At 33.5% G+C, this 17614-nt stretch overlaps 1 protein-coding gene across 1 annotated transcript; it reads left to right on the top strand.

Annotated features, from left to right (window-relative positions):
• The first annotated feature begins 11458 nt into the window (after nucleotides 1-11458).
• LOC148936434 (uncharacterized) lies at nucleotides 11459-12645 on the top strand. Its single transcript, XM_089078394.1, has 4 exons — nucleotides 11459-11464; nucleotides 11514-11601; nucleotides 11666-11909; nucleotides 12215-12645. The coding sequence occupies exons 1-4, from the start codon at nucleotides 11459-11461 to the stop codon at nucleotides 12381-12383; spliced, it is 507 nt and encodes a 168-aa protein (XP_088934520.1). The 3' UTR covers nucleotides 12384-12645.
• The last annotated feature ends 4969 nt before the right edge of the window (nucleotides 12646-17614 follow it).

Raw genomic sequence — 17614 nt, 5'->3', positions numbered from 1 at the left:
ATGAATCAATTGTACAATTAATGTGCTTTTGTCTGATATATCATTACTTTATCATTATTAAATTTATTTATCTTGATTTAGTATTCACTTTATTGATTATTTTAAAAAAATAATAGAAATAAAAAATATTGTCTTATACTCAGGCTCTATAGAACTGAACCCCATTTCGAATAAATAAATCATCAATTGATTCGCAATGTATGCAACATTGTAAATTAAATAAAATACACGTTTTATACGTATTTCATTGCATATACTTGTAAAAAATTGGTAACATTAAAAAAGTTTATAAGAACATTTTCCAATACATAAAACAGATTCCTATCACATCAACTAATTAATAGAATAATCTTAAAAAGAACGTAAACAGTCTAAGCGACAATTGGTTAAAGGGAGAACGGTTGGCTAAAGAGAATATCTACTGTACCTATTTAATTCATTTTATTATGAGTTGTATTTTTATATTCTATATTCTAAATTCTATATTCTATATTATATACAATATTATTCATTATTACAATATTATTCTTATGGGTATTACTGTTTTAGCTTATTATAAACAAAGCATATGCAGAGCACTATCAACAATGCAAGTCGCATTGTCTTCGCAGATACAAGTAATGGACAGAGAAAGATAGAAACAATAACTTCAAACCACCAATTATTTTGTGTCTGTTTGGGTAATATTTTCTGTTCCGATAATAGAGGCGGCAATGTTATCAGATTACGTGCCAAAGGACAGAGATAACCTGAAGATATCATCACAATATAAAACGTTCTTTATAGATCATACCCTCATTCTGAGTCAAATAAATTTGTCGGTAATTAGCAATTTAATTTGAACTATTCAGTTAAAGCAATAGATACAATCATATGAGTGAATTTGCTATATCTCGCAACCGTAGGTGGAGTTCTTATAATAAGAAAAGGAAGAATGGCATGTAATGTTGTGCCAGAAAATTTTTTCCGACACAAGTATAACATTTTCATTCAAAGAGTTCTCTAGGTCCTTACAATGTCACGAGATAGAGCTTGAATCAGATCTAGTAGCTGTTGGTGTAATATGTAATTGTACACGGAAAAAACATTTTTTCTGGCAAATCTAAAAATTTGATCAGATACAGATCTGAAAATAATTTTGTTGGCCCATCAAAATTATTTTGTAGAACTTAAATATGATGATAATATTGCAAAAATATTTGATTTTTTAACAATCAATTTGAACATCATATATAATAATTTTGAAGGCCCAACAAAAGTGTTCTTTCCGTGTACGGAAATTCAGCCTTCTATTGAAGAGCGTTACGGAACTGTACGTTATTATATAGTGATTATATGTACATGCCTATATTAGAATCTATTTATCTCTAAATTAATGCTTTATGTCTCGTATTGGTAGACAAATTTTATTAATAATTAAAAATTTTTATTTTTTTACTTTTTAATTATTAAATTATTTGCTTTTGTTTATATTTGCAGAAATTAGTAATTATATAAAAAATTAAATACATCAATACATCAAAATACATCAATAATTAAAATAATATGATGGCAGGAAACTAATAACTATCTTGGTATAATAAATACAGTAATTTATATTAGGTGTACAAAAAAGTTCTGAGCTTTAGATTTCATACAACTGAAATAACAATTTAAATTTTATATATCTTCCCGCCCTTTTGCGGTTTTAAAGCGTTGATATTTGGCCTTTTAAAATGCCATACAGTTTGGCGTTTGATGCACATAACCTCAAAAATCAGTAGTGTTCACGATGGCAATAACAAAAGAGCATATTCGATTTTCCATCCACTTCGCGTTTCATCTGAAGAAAAATGCTGCTGAAGCCACTGCAATGATTTGTGCTGCACATGGAGAGAACGCTGTAAGTCATACTACATGTAAAAGATGGTATCAAAAATTTCGCCAAGGAGATTTCAGTCTTGAAGATGAACCGCTGGACGCCCTCAAAAGATTGAAACGGACGAATTGCAAGCACTGCTGGATATAAACTCTGCGCAAATTGAAAAGGAGCTTGCAGAACAGCTTGGCGTTACGCAGCAAACCATTTCCGTACATTTACATAGGATGGGAAAGGTTCAGAAGGAAGGCAGATGGGTTCCGCATGAATTGTCCGAAGACAACAAAAATCGTCGGCATAACACTGCACTCACTTTGCTTTCAAAGTTCCGGAAAAAAGATTTTCTGCACAAAATCATTAGGCGATGAAAAGTGGATTCTTTATGATAACCCTAAACGTAGAAAATCATGGGTTGATCCTGATCAACCTTCGACATTGACGCCAAAGCCCAATATCCACGCCAAGAAGGTTTTGCTCTGTATCTGGTGGGATTGGAAAGGTGTGTTGTATTATGAGTTGTTACAACCGGGTGAAACAATCACGGCAGATCGCTACCAACAACAATTGATCAATTTGAGCGATGCATTAGAAGAAAAGAGGCCATTTACTGGCCAAGGACGTCGTAAAGTGATCTTGCTTCATGACAATGCTCGACCACATGTTGCGAAAGCGACTCAGGACCATATCTTTGCGTTAGGCTGGGAACTTCTCCCACACGCGGCGTATAACCCAGACATGGCGCCTTCCGATTACTACCTATTCCGATCGTTGCAGCATCATTTGGCTGATACACATTTCGTGAGATTTGAAGAGAAAGAAAATGCATTGATGACTTTATCGCTTCGAAATCGGTGAGCTTCTATCGTCAAGGAATTCGCAAGCTACCCGAAAGATGCAAAAGGTCGTTGATGCAAACAGGGAATATTTCGCTGATTAATATTTTTTTGTTTGTTTTTGAATAAAGATTGAATTTTACAAAAAAAGCTCAGAACTTTTTTGTACACCTAATAATTACTAAAATAGATTTAAAACATTAAAAATTAAAATAATATTCCGGAAAAAAAAGTTTATATTTAATTATATATAATATAATAATAATATAATAATAAAGATTTATTACTTAGAATGGACATCCTTTTGCAAGGGCAGATATGTTTACAATGCATATGAAACAGATAATATTACAAGATAAATAAATAGAATGCTTATACAAAGATACATACTACACAAATACTCAAAACCTAATACACAGCACATCTCCTAATAAATCTTAGAATTCATAAAATTAATCGCGTACATAATTAGTTAACAACGTTCGCAAAATATAAACGTATAAGATACAATAGCTATTCCAGATCGCAGTTAGCAGTTTTAGAGCTTTGGATAAAAATAAATAGATATCGAATAAATTAGGTTTGTTAAAATCGTTAAATAATAAATATAACTACATGTGCTGTATTTACATTTTCGGCCTCAGTTAAGTTAAATCTATGATATTTCAGTCTTAGTGAGTCCAATACAGGACAGAAAAATGAATAATAGTGTCATGCGCAGTGAATCAGCAAAGAAAACAGCAATCATTCTCGCTAAATTTATGATATCGACCATCAATAGTAATAGAGGATCGATAGATATTCGCAGTTCTTATTTACAACAATGGAGCGAGTAAAAACAAAATGTTTTTCGTTTGAACTGTAATACTTGGCTCATACAGCAGAGAGCTGAAAGTAAAAAGACAAGATGAGGATGACATATAGGTATCCTCATCAATCTGTCTAAGGAAAAGCTTATAACGTTCGAGACATTCTAACATATTAAATGTGAAGTTTACCGAGTTTAAATCGTGCCACACAAATTCACAACCCACAGGAACCAATATTTCTTTTAGTCGAGCAACTCAGTTCAATTTACTATCAACCTTGTTTCTCTCAGACAACTCCAACAAGCGATCAAAGCAGATCCTTGGAAGCCTCGATGGATTCATTCTTAACACTTTAACAATCTACTTTAGCGCATATTTAACTACATCAAAGGCCAATTGAATAACTTCGAGGCGCAAGACATTATTTTGAGTGTTGGGAACTAGCCTAAATAAACGTTTAAAGAAATTCAATTGACAGGATTCGATAAGTGGAAAATAATTTAATCCCCAACTAGCCGATGCATATAAAAGGACTGTCTTAACTAAGCTTTGATAGATTATAATAACGCCTTCCCATGAATTAATCCATATTCTTCTTATTATTGAAATAACTTCGCCAGAAGCAGTCCTTGCTCTGGAAATTGCTTTTCTCGCCGCAACACAGCCAAGTGAAGAAGAAGAGAATGGAATTCCAAGATAAACATAAGACGACACAATTTCGATGGTTTCGACACTTCCCTTCGCAACAAACCCTCAGTGATTTCAATTTGATCGGTTAATCCCTGCGGGGTAATGACTCTAAGAGAGACTTTATCATATAAATTCTTGATCGCATTAATAAACTTTACACTAATTCCTAATCGCACAAGTTTATCCTAGAGACGCGTGTGACCGACGAAGTCAAATGCCCTTTTAAAGTCAATAAAAAACGCATTGTCAAAACAACCACCGCCTCGCTCTAAAGCCAGATTGCTCCTCCGGTATCAATTTATGTTCCTCAGCTCACTCACTTAAATGACTCGCCAAAATCTGATTTTAACAACGTGGTTAACGAATGCAATCCCTCTATAATTGGCAGAATTTTTTCTGTCTCCCTTTTTAAACATATGCATTATAACACTGGACTAATCACAAGGTACTGTGCCCGAGTTGAGAATTTTGTTAAAAAACTTTAATAAGTACTCACGCCATACTTGAGGAATTGCAGAGTAAAATTCGTTTGTAATGCCATCCTCTCCGGGCGCTTTACCGTTTTTCAAGTGAGTTAAACAGCTATTTAGCTCAGCCATTGTGATTGGACCAAGTGAAGGGAGTTTGCCAGGTGAAGTAAAAGAGGGAGAGCACGAGGAGGAAAAATATCAATATAGAAATGTCTCCAATCATGGATTGAAGGACTAGCGACATCTCGCATTCTCCCCGCCCCTGTATAAGCGAATAAAACACTTCAAAAAGCCGCCGGGTCTCCTACATTTGTAAATTTATTTTGAGTGTCTTTTTTGAAGGTTCTTTTTTTCAGCTATTAATTGAGTATGTAACTTTTGTTATGAGAGATAGTCACTTTTAAAAGGTTCAATAAACTTGTTCTTTATAGCATCCTTTAAAGCTTTATTAACTCTTCTTTTAGATAATAAACATTCACAATCAAAGAAACCCGGTCTCCCAGTGGTGTCACTACACCTAAAAGTGACACATAATCTAAATTCAGCATCCAGCCGCCTCCCTCAATGCCTCCAACAGATTTGTATTTAAAGCATCGAGAGAGGTTGAGTCAAAGTCAATAGAGAGACGAGGGGAAGCAACTAAGGATGCAATAAACTTTGGTCTTTTGCCATCGTCCCACAAATATTTTTTACTCGCTGAAGTTTGAGCCTGACTGATGCAATTTTCATAAGAATTGTTTAAAAAGAAATTACAATAAATTGGTAAATGATCGGACGTAATTTCTTTTTCAACTAAAAAATCATTAAAAAATAAAATATTGCTCAAATTGCCCAAGACAAAATCAACAGTATTACAGCCAAAATCGCCAATATAAATGAAGTTACCATTGATATCAGAAAGAGATCGTCCATTTATGATAAAAAAGTCAATATTCTTTATAAATTCAAGTAAAATTTCACCATTCTTATAAACTTGCAACTTGCAACATATTACTCACAGAGCGCTTCTCCTAAAATTCGATTCAAGTACAAAGTCCTCCAGAAGCATATTTCCATCCCCAACTCTTGAATTCATGTCTCCACCCATAATAATTGGAATGTCAGGCTTCAATTGCGATATGTCAAATAATAAAACTTTAAGTTCATCAAGCAGTGGAGCAAGAGCTATCGATGGACTGAAATATACAAAAAAAATGATAAAGCTCTCTCTTAAAAGCGTAAATTTTGCTAAAATAAATCACTTAGCTTTCTTAATAATATAAATTCAAAAATATTTCTATAAAGAACAATCAAACCACCACTCGGCCGCCCAAGTAGTGATTACGAATCAATTGTCGAATCAACATAAGTTTTATTATAATTTTCGAAGGCTCCAGGCCATAAATACCTATTAGTGTCTTTACACATACTTTCGGCGATGCAAACTATATGATTATTCGTTAAACAAATCATTTCAGGTAAATTTTTTAGACCTCTCACATTCCTAAAGGCAATGCTTATAGCCCCCCCTTTTTTAAATGGTCAGTAACGGAGGTAGAGACGAATCGTTGGCGATGTTGATCGTCGTCGTAGCATCCCCAAGCTCCATCCTCATAATCGCCCGTCCAGCAATCCGCAAGATGCCCGTCAATGCACCCGAAAGCAAGACAGGAATTGCCAGTGAAAACTGGCAAGACAGCAGGTCCAGTCTGTATTGAACGCCCCCGATCCATAGGTAGTTAAACCCAAGACCTACTGCCACGCCAGAGGATACAAAGCGCCTCCTCACACCTCGAATAGTTTTAGCGGCTAATTGATCAATTGCGTTCAAGTCGCTATCAATGAAGATCGTTGTTTCTTGAAGAGCTTGTTTTTTCGATTTCAAAATTTGTTTCTTCACTTCAAAGTTGCTTGAAAGTCGAATCCAGAGTTGCTTGCCGCTGCCTCCATGCGACTTGGCTTCCACAACACAACCAGACAAGTTGAAGTAGGAGCGGAGAAACTCCTCCGCCCTCGCACTCGGAGCAACCCCACCCGCCTGGAGCCCTCTGACAATTATATTATACTTCCTCCTGTCACGATCTTGGGAACAAGCCTCTTCAACTGCAGATAATCGGCAGGCAGCGTGGAGCGCCCGAGAGGGACAACTGGGCTGATTGAGTTACTAGCTTGTGTCAGAGGTAAAGCAATCCAGTCGGCTGGGAAGTCGCGTGAAAATTAGCAATAAATTTTTCACAATCCGAAAGCCTAGTCTCAAGCTTGTCCACCATAGACGTGTACTTTGCATCAAGAGTAGTGATAAGACTCCTGATAACTTCCACACCCTTCTCATGCACTTCCTTTTGTTGTTGTATTTTCCCTCCGAGCTTGATCTCCAGGGAGGTTATTTGCGAAGACAGCTGTTTGAATAAATTAGTGATCTCGTTTATCAAAGCCTATCCTCAGTTTCGGGTGTAGTCGTCATGTTTGCAATGTGTCTGTATGAGGAGAGAGAGAGACGTGATACTAACACGCCACACTCACGCTCTCTGAAGAGTCTGCCGATACAGAGCGCTTGGAGGGATGAGCACTTCCACCCTGCAAATCACTCAACTTCTCGTCAAACTGAGCGCTTTTTACTCTGCATGAATTTGTCCAGACTTTGTTGTATCACCGAATACTTTGCGAGGCGCCGCACACTTGTCGGGCACTCCCGTCTCGATGTTGAAACTAGAAAGGGCGAGCGCGATACACCGTTACTCGAAAGCAAGAGAGTAGGAGATTTTAAGACAAACGGAGCCGACCCTGAGGACTCGTAGATGGAATTCCCAAGAAATCACCTTGCTTGATAGGTCCAAGTACTTCCTCGAGACACTTCTCATTTGGCGACGTAGCAGTTGGCGAATACATAAGCAAATGACAACATAATCTTCATTGTTGACAGAAAAATAAATGTCACTGCCACAATAAAACAATGCCCCAGTTCATTTCGCTAAATATCACCAACAAAAATCAAGATCACTAACCCTCCGACAATCACCAGCAAGACCTCAAAACTTCAATTTATAATCAAAGTAAAAAGAAAAAGATAGGCGATGCAAAACCAACCGTCTAAGCGCGCCAAAGGCAAACATAATCCCCCTAATTATATATAATTGTATCACATTAGATATAATTATATATAATGAATTATATAATTATATATAATGAAATCTATTAATATTACAAATTATATGCAATTGTATCAAAATATTTATAACTCCATCAAATTATATAAAATTATATTAAAATTTTTTTCGGATAAAAACTTTATATCTGATTATATGTAATTATATCAAAATATTAAAATTCTATGTACAATTATGTAAAATTATATTGAAATTTTTTTCGAAGAAAAAGTTTATATTTAATTAGAAATGATTATATCAAAATGCTTACAACTTCAAATTGAATTATACAAAACTATATTTCTTTTTCAAATAGAAAGATATACATTAAATTATATAAAAATTTATACATAATATATTATGATGCATCAAACTAGATGCATCAAACTAATATAAATAATAACATCTAAACGAAAGACATTTCCGAGATATTATGAATTTAATTGAAGTATTGTAGAATTTATACGTACATACATATATACGAATATACACACTTTACAAACACATAATTTCAATCAAATATAAAAGAATCTTTAAGGAAAATTTTAAGTTTCAGTGTAATATAATTACACTGGTTTACTTCGTATTATTTATTTTATGAAACTTTATTTTATGAAAAACTTAATATTTTATATATGAGATTGTTCATATATTAGGTGTACAAAAAAGTTCTGAGCTTTAGATTTCATACAACCGAAATAACAATTTAAATTTTATATATCTTCCCACCCTTTTGCGGTTTTAAAGCGTTGACATTTGGCCTTCTAAAATACCATACAGTTTGGCGTTTGATGCACATAATCTCAAAAATCAGTAGTGTTCACGATGGCAATAACAAAAGAGCATATTCGATTTTCCATCCACTTCGCGTTTCATCTGAAGAAAAATGCTGCTAAAGCCACTGCAATGATTTGTGCTGCATATGGAGAGAACGCTGTAAGTTTACTACATGTAAAAGATGGTATCAAAAATTTCACCAAGGAGATTTCAGTCTTGAAGATGAACCGCGTGCTGGACGTCCTCAAAAGATTGAAACGGACGAATTGCAAGCACTGCTGAATATAAACTCTGCGCAAACTGAAAAGGAGCTTGCAGAACAGCTTGGCGTTACGCAGCAAACCATTTCCGTACGTTTACATACGATGGGAAAGGTTCAGAAGGAAGGTAGATGAATTCCGCATGAATTGTCCGAAGACAACAAAAATCGTCGGCGTGACACTGCACTCACTTTACTTTCAAAGTTCCGGAAAAAAGATTTTCTGCACAAAATCATTACAGGCGATGAAAAGTGGATTCTTTATGATAATCCTAAACGTAGAAAATCATGGGTTGATCCTGGTCAACCTTCGACATCGATGCCAAAGCTCAATATCCACGCCAAGAAGGTTTTGCTCTGTATCTTGTAAGATTGTAAAGGTGTGTTGTATTACGAGTTGTTACAACCGGGTGAAACAATCACGGCAGACCGCTACCAACAATAATTGACCAATTTGAGTGATGCATTAGAAGAAAAGAGGCCATTTACTGGCCAAGGACGTCGTAAAGTGATCTTGCTTCATGACAATGCTCGACCACATGTTGCGAAAGCGACTTAGGACCATATCTTTGCGTTAGGCTGGGAACTTCTCCCGCACGCGGCGTATAGCCTAGACATGGCGCCTTCCGATTACTACCTATTCCGGTCGCTGCAGCATCATTTGGCTGATACACATTTCGTGAGATTTGAAGAGATACGAAAATGCATTGATGACTTTATCGCTTCGAAGCCGGTGAGCTTCTATCGTCAAGGAATTCGCAAGCTACCCGAAAGATGGCAAAAGGTTCGTTGATGCAAACGGGGAATATTTCGCTGATTAATATTTTTTATTTGTTTTTGAATAAAGATTGAATTTTACAAAAAAAAGCTCAGAACTTTTTTGTACACCTAATATGTATATGTATATGTATATATGTATATGTATGTGTGATATTATAATATTCAATGCTCAAGCTTAAGAGTGAAAAAAATCTCAGCTTAACAGTAACGCTTTTCAAATTTTTTGTAGCCAACTAATGTATTATATTTTGTATATACGAACATATGAAATATTTATAAATTTAATTTTTTATATAATATTACGTTATCTTTTAACATTAAATATTATTATTAAATTTCCGTTAACTCGATAATACAGGAATTAAAATTCTATGGAATCATTGTCATATTATTGTTAGCTCATGTTTATTATGTTCTTTTATTGGCTTATATTTTGTAACGTATTTATAAGACCGTTTTTACCGAAATACTTCATATCATTTCTGATATTCTGTCTGAGAAAGAAGGAATCACTACCATTTATACTAGAAGAACTAAGAAATTAAATAATTTGCAAGTATAACTTGCAACGCTTTTGAATTTAATAGATACATAAAAAAATATCATACACATATATGTACATAACTTGCATAAAGTATGCATAAAAAATTAAATATTTAATAACATTTAATACAAGTCTAAATGCATATATCTTTGCTTTAATGATATCAATGTAAAATTACTTGTGAGTAAAACATGCAGAATGTATGGATCATTATATAACCCACTTGTATAATTATTCAATGTAGAAATTGTATAAATCACGTCTAGAAAATAAAAGAAAAAAAGGAAAAAAATTGTAAAATAATGTAGATCTTTATGGAATTCACAAAAAATTTCATTCAAAATGCAGTATGTAATGCAGTTTATTCAATATACTATTCAACATTTATAATAATAATATTAAAATTTTTCTAGATTTTGATTGAAACTTTTATTTATACGCATTATTCGTAATAGTTTTATCTAAATAGAAATATGTAAATATCATATTATATTTTAAACTATCATATTTATCATATACCAAGATAGTTATTAATTTTTGATACGTGCATTTCTTTTGTGCACAAATATATATATGTGTGTGTGTCAAGATTAAAAGTCTTTCACAGAAGATTATAATATTCTTGTTTAAATATATGAGAATACATAATCTTGATTTAAGACTAATTTCTATTCTGTGTATGAATAAATTGTAAAATTAATGTGCTCTTGTCTGATATATTATTATTTTATCATTATTAAATTTGTTGATTTACTATCCACTTTATTGATTATTTAAAAAGACAGTAGATTATTTTGTAATCAACCTCTGAACTAAACCACATTTTGAATAATTAAATAATCAATTGATTCAAAATGCATTTGTACCATTGTAAGTTAAATAAAAAAACGTTCTATACGTATTTCATTGCATATATACTTATATAAAAATTGGTAACATTAGAAAAGTTTATAGGAACATTTTCTAATATACAAAACAGATTTCTATCGCATCAACTAATTAATAATCTTAACAACGTGAATAGTCTATGCCAAAATTGACTAAAGGGACAACGGTTAAGGGAAATGTCTACTGTATCTATTTAATCCTATTATTTTATTTTATTATGAGTTATATTCTTATATTCTATATTTTATATTCTATGTTCTATATTATATTACAATATTATGTTCTTATGAGTATTACTGTTTCAGCTTATTATAAACGTGACATACAAAGTATCTACAACTATCAACAATGCAAATCGCATTGTCTTCGCAGATACAAGTAATAGACAGAAAAGGAAACAATAACTTCAAACATCCAATTATTTGATGCCTGTTTGAGTAATATTTTCTGTTCCGATGATAAAAGCGGCCTGATTATCAGATTACGTGCAAAAGAACGGATGCCCTGAAAATATTATCACAACAATACAAAACGCTTTTTGCAAATTATAAGGGAGCATTCGAAGGAAGTTATCCGTAGTTAGAAATTTAATTTGAACTATTCAGTTAAAGAAATAGATATAATCATATGAGTAAATTTGCTATATCTCGCAGCCATAGATGGAGTTCTTATAGTAAGAAAAGGACGAGTGGCATGTAATGTTACACCAGAAGATTTTTTTCCGACACGAGTATCTTCATTCGAAGAGTTTTCTAGATTCTTACAATGTCACGAGATAGAGCTTGAATCGGATCTAGTTGCTGTTGGTGTAATAATAGTCGTACGGAAATTCAGGCTTCTACTGAAGAGCGTTACGGAATTGCACGTTATTATACAGTGATCATATGTATATTATGCTTATATTAAAATCTATTTATCTCTAAATTAATGCTTAATGTTTCGTATTGGTAGACAAATTTTATTATTATTTAAAAACTTTAATTTTGTACTTCTTAATTATTAAATTATTTGCTTTTGTTTATACTTATAGAAATTAGCATTTATAATTATTAAAATAGAATAAATAGATTGAAAATTAAAATAGATTAAAGTGGCAAATCATATAAATTCTTTCGAGAATTTAAACCTAAATTATATTAATGACCATTCGAAGTTAATATATAATAAAATACTCATATGTTTTATACTTTTCAGAGACTGTCTAAAGAGAACAAGTACCGATTCAACAGTTTCTCTGATTATGGAGCAGGCGGCGAGTTCCTTAGCGATACTACAAGTGATGAAACAGAATATGAAGCATATTTTAATATAGTAAAAAAGATTTTTACAGTGGGTCATGAACCTGATTAACATAAAATTAATGTCTATTATTTCTTTCTTACATGCGTCACAATAGGATAGAATAGAATTTTAATGTAGGAATTCATTCTACTTCTTAACGCGTTTTTGATTTAGAACTAAAATAGAATTTTTTATTACTTGATACATTTTGAAGAGAAATTTGACAATTTTATGAAAAATGAAAGCTTCATTTGTGAAACAGTACTTTACATTTTCGAAAATATATATTGATCATTTTTCTCAAAGCATTTAAATTTTATAAATATTTAAAAATATTTATAAATTTAAATAATATCGAAACGTAAATCTTCAATCTATAATTATATGTTTTTTTTAAAATTATTAAAAATTGTTTATAATTATTATTTATAATTGAATTATTAATAATTATTAATTAGTAAATAATTATTAATATGATTAAAAATAGTTAATAATTATTAATAATTATTAAGAATAATTTTAAATGTTTTGAATTATTTTATTTTTGACAAATTATATTCTATTAAATTAAATTATATTCTATTTTATATTCTATTTTATATTCTATTAAATTTAATAAGTGTTTAATTATAATTATTTAATAATATTTTTATTAAATAATTTTAATAAAAATTTAATTAATTTTATTAATTAATTTTAAATATTATACTCGTGTAAGGCTTCTATTAATGTTAAATATAATATTGAATATAATAAAATCCATTTGTATAAACAAGACAACCGATTTTCTGTTTCTCTTGTCATGTATTCGTATAAATTTCTACATGTAATATACATGATAAAAAACTACTAGATAGTTATATTATTTTTAGAAAAAAGCAAAATGTAAGTATTTGTTGATAAAAATAGGACATGCTTTAAATATTTTTAAAACATTGTTTCAAAATATTAAGTTCTTCTAATTATTTAATAATTTTTTTGTTTTAAAACGATTTAAATAATGTATGATTATATTGACTAGCAATATACATACGACAATTTTTATACAAAGTGTCTGAGTTTTAATGATACACCGCTTGTGTACAGATAACGCGAATCAAACTGAAGAGGAAGATTCTCAAAATTGTCAAAATCGTTTTTTATTTTATAACGATGCATCCCGCCGCATCGTTCCGTCCGATCCTTCATTCTTCAGATGAAAACCGACCGACTATCCGTCAGCTTAAAGGCGCGAAAGCACCTATAGATAAGATATAGATTCTTTAATTATTTCAATAATAATCACGGCCTACGGGTCGTACGGGGAATCTGCGCTACTTAGCGTGACGCGGCGAAGATACCCGAACGCGCCCGGAGAAGTCCGAACGCGATATTTAAAATACAAGCGAAGTAACAAACAAAATTGTTTATTAACTATTTTGTTATTGTAAATTAGTTCGGCAAAATAATACCTGCGGATCGATCCGAAATACTCTGAAATTAACCGAATTATCGATCCGCGGGGTATAAAAAGCTCGTTCCGACTGTAAAATAGACAGATTCTCGAAATCATCCGCCAGGCTCGCTCTAGCGAAACCGACTCCGATCCCGACAGAGAATTTGCCAAGCAGATGTTGCAAGTACACCATCCCAACCAAGAGTTACTAGCCAGAGCCGATCTCTGTCTCCTACCCAATCCGTCGAATCCGCTTGCCGGGGACACTCGAGGTAGCGTGTTCGCTGTCCCAGTCAGGAGTTACTGGCCGCCGGCCAAAGCATCTCCTCCGTCACCCGAAGTTAAACGCAACGTACGGCAAATCGCCACGCCAGGTGTTTCTGGCCGTTGTGCCCTGTGGCTGAACACGCCGGCGCCCGCCGCCGTGAACAGCCTTCGCCGTCCTCGCTTCCGAGTATTAACCCGCGATCCGCGCCGCTGTAAATATCCGCGTCCGCGCCCGCGAATCGTTACCGCATCCGCGCCGTTCCGATCCTCGACCGCGCCGTAAGTATCCGCGTCCGCGCCGCTGTAAATATCCGTGTCCGCGCCGCCTGTAATTACTTATCCCCGCTGTACATAATCGCGTCCACTCCATTGGATAACAACTGCTGCTTAATAAATTGTAAAATGCGCTGCGATCGTTGCCATCACGATTGACCATTAATTTGTCATCCAAAATTCCTTGCTGAATAAATAAATTGGTAATCAAGAACAACTTATTCGTCTTACAGCTTTTTTTATCCTGAACTCGGACGAATCCCGAGCGTACCCGCGTATTTATCAAAACTTCGCGAATTACGAACCGGCGAAAAGGCGATCCGTTTTATGGCGCCCGATCAGGGATCATTTCATTAAAGCAAGACGAATATCTTACATACCTATAATACAACGATTAAGCAGCGTGTTAGCCATGCCGAAAATAGATCAAGACCTTTCGAAGGCCTAGAGAGAATTGAGGGCACGGGGTCTGTCGAAGAATTGCATCAGCATTTACGCGAGTAGTTGAACAGCCGCCGGAGCTAGCCTTACAAAACGCGAAAATACCGAGACGACCGAAATCCGCGAAATAGAGTCCGCCGCGCCAGAAGCTCAGACCACGGCAAAGATCATCAAATTAGAAAATGGGGTTGCCACTTCGATGAGCGTGACCCATGAACATTTCTCGAGCATGTGGAGGAATGAAGGGCCGCGTACGGATATACCGGATATCACCTACTGCTAGGGCTACCCAAAAAATGCTCCGTGGAAATACGTTACTGTGTTACTGAAATCACCGAGAGTTATAGTCCTGGGAGGACTTTACGGAAGATTTCCAGGCACAATACCTACCCAACCGGTATCGCGTGCAACTACAACGCGAAATAATCGCGCGCGTACAAAAGAGGGGGGGAGGTCTATGCAAAATATGCGACCGACGTGCAGATCCTCATGAGACGTGCCGGGGGATACTCCAGCTCTGTATCATAACATGCTGTAAAAATGCTGTAAAAATTGAACAAAGCTTGTTGTCATATAAATATCAAGTTCAAGCATTTTGTTGCTACAATATTCAACAAAAAATACTTCAAAATTTAGCATGATATGTCGTCAAGACATGTTGCAAAAATGTAGTAAATATCTGGCATATTTATTCTTTCACACTGTGACAGCAGAAATGCGGCAAAAATGCAACACGAGCTGTAATACTGTCAGATACTGGCAGCAGAAACAGAGTACAGTGTGTCATCACATCGTGATGACAAAATTTCGACAGGTATAAAGCACGATCTGTCTTATCAGCGTGTCGGCAGAAACGCAGCAGAAATCGAGCACAGTGTGCCGTCACGACGTGACGACAAAATTGCGGCAGATATATAGTGCAATCTGCTTTATCAGCTGTGTCGGCAGAAACGCAGCAGAAATCGAGCACAATGTGCCGTCACGTTGTGGCGGCAAAATTCTAACAGAAATCAAATAGGGCCTGCTGGCATAAGCTGCCAGCAAATCGGCAACAGAAATCATACAAAATTTTGCGTCTGTCACTAAACACAATAATTAGAAAACTATCGCTAGATTGTGTCCGTTTCTCGTATGCAAAATTTATCAAACTTTCTATAAATAAAACCATATTCAACATTTAAACATGCATTTATTATTTACGTATTTTTATATATGCGCTAGATGCAAGATGTAATTGTCCAACAAGATAGTTACGAAGTATAGTACCTGCCGATTTGCTGGCAGATTATGCCTGAAAAATAGTACATTATATAAAATGTACAAATTTTGATATATTATTTGATATATATTATATTAGAATTATATTATATTAGATTATATAAGAATCAAAAGAATCATAACTTATATCTTTAAGAAGCTTTTTATAACTTATTTGTGCTGTAAAAAATATATTAATTTCATCATTAATAAAATAATTAAAAATTATTCTTTTAAAATAAGAGATAGAAAAAATAGTAGAGACATTTTTCAAAATTTTTTAGTAATAACAATTTAAATATTTATAAAACAGAGAATTTGCTCGATTTCTATTGTTAATTTGCCAACAAGTTAGCAGGGCCTATTCGATTTCTGCTGCGTTTCTGCCGACACAGCTGATAAAGCAGATCGCGCCATATATGCCGCAATTTTGTCCTCACGTTGTGACGGCACACTGTGCTCGATTTTTGCTGTGTTTCTGCCAGTATCTGATATGGCAAACTTTGCACGATAGCTGCTAAATGAGACTGCTGACACAATGAGATAACAAACAATGCTCGATTTTTATCGCATTTTTGTCGTTATTCTATGATGAGGTATGCAGCAAAAAACTAAGCTTAATTGGGAAGCAGCAGCTTGAAATCTGCTGCGAAGTCATGATCGGATCTGCTGGCACAGTGCTGGCATACTGCTGGCATTTTGCTATTTTGAGTATATTTTACACTTATTCTCCGTAATATTTCAATAGTTATTTTGATAAGTAAACAATGATATTAATAAAGCAGAGATAAGATTTAAACATGTTTTGATTTTTTAAACATTTAAATATATTACACGTACACATATACGCATTACCTTTGCTAATATATATATATATATATAAAAAATATAAGATATATATATTATGTGTATTTAAACATATATTTAATATTAAATCTGTGATGTTTTATACATATATGTACGTGTATATGTGTACGTGTAATATAGTTAAATGTTTAAAAAATCAAAACATGTTTAAATCTTATCTCTGCTTTGTTAGTATCATTGTTCACTTATCAAAATAACTATTGAAACATTACGGAGATAAGTGTAAAATCATTGTGATAAAAACACGCGCAGAATATATTTCATAAATTCATATTATTCTTGCATAATTATTTAATATAGGAATTACAATTAGTTGCGCATAAAAATTATTTGAAGAGAAAAGTTACATATTTATTACAGACTTTTAAAAAGAATGTTTCTCTTTCTATATATAATATGAAACATATTTTAATATAGCAGAAAGGGCTTTGTAGAGGGCGTCGTTTTATTTATTATATATTTAATATAAAATTAATGTCGTATTTTTTTCTTATGTCTAGCTACGCGGATTTTATACTGCATTAATTCAACAGTATACCTAATCCGCGATTAGCCAATGAGAAATGTGAATTTAATAAAACAAACCTGGAGGAGAAACCTGGATGGTGTGTCCTTATACTTCAATCGATAATTACATATGATTGCACGTATGCAACACCATAATTACATACGATTGCACGTATGCAACACCATTATTACCAATTATTAGTACTTACATATCCTTTTTGGTCAATATTATTATTAACCTAGCTGTTGTTCT

Source organism: Pogonomyrmex barbatus, unplaced genomic scaffold (genome assembly GCF_055798465.1).
Source record: "Pogonomyrmex barbatus isolate J1 unplaced genomic scaffold, ASM5579846v1 scaffold22, whole genome shotgun sequence".
Classification (NCBI taxonomy): domain Eukaryota; kingdom Metazoa; phylum Arthropoda; class Insecta; order Hymenoptera; family Formicidae; genus Pogonomyrmex; species Pogonomyrmex barbatus.
Note: the sequence above shows the minus strand (reverse complement) of the source record. Positions and strands in the feature narration are given on the sequence as shown.

Coding starts and splice junctions, on each gene's coding strand:
- LOC148936434 (XM_089078394.1), top strand. Junction 11,602..11,665: donor TAAGGGAGCATTCGAAGGAA/GTTATCCGTAGT, acceptor TAATCATATGAG/TAAATTTGCTATATCTCGCA. Junction 11,910..12,214: donor GAATTGCACGTTATTATACA/GTGATCATATGT, acceptor TACTCATATGTT/TTATACTTTTCAGAGACTGT.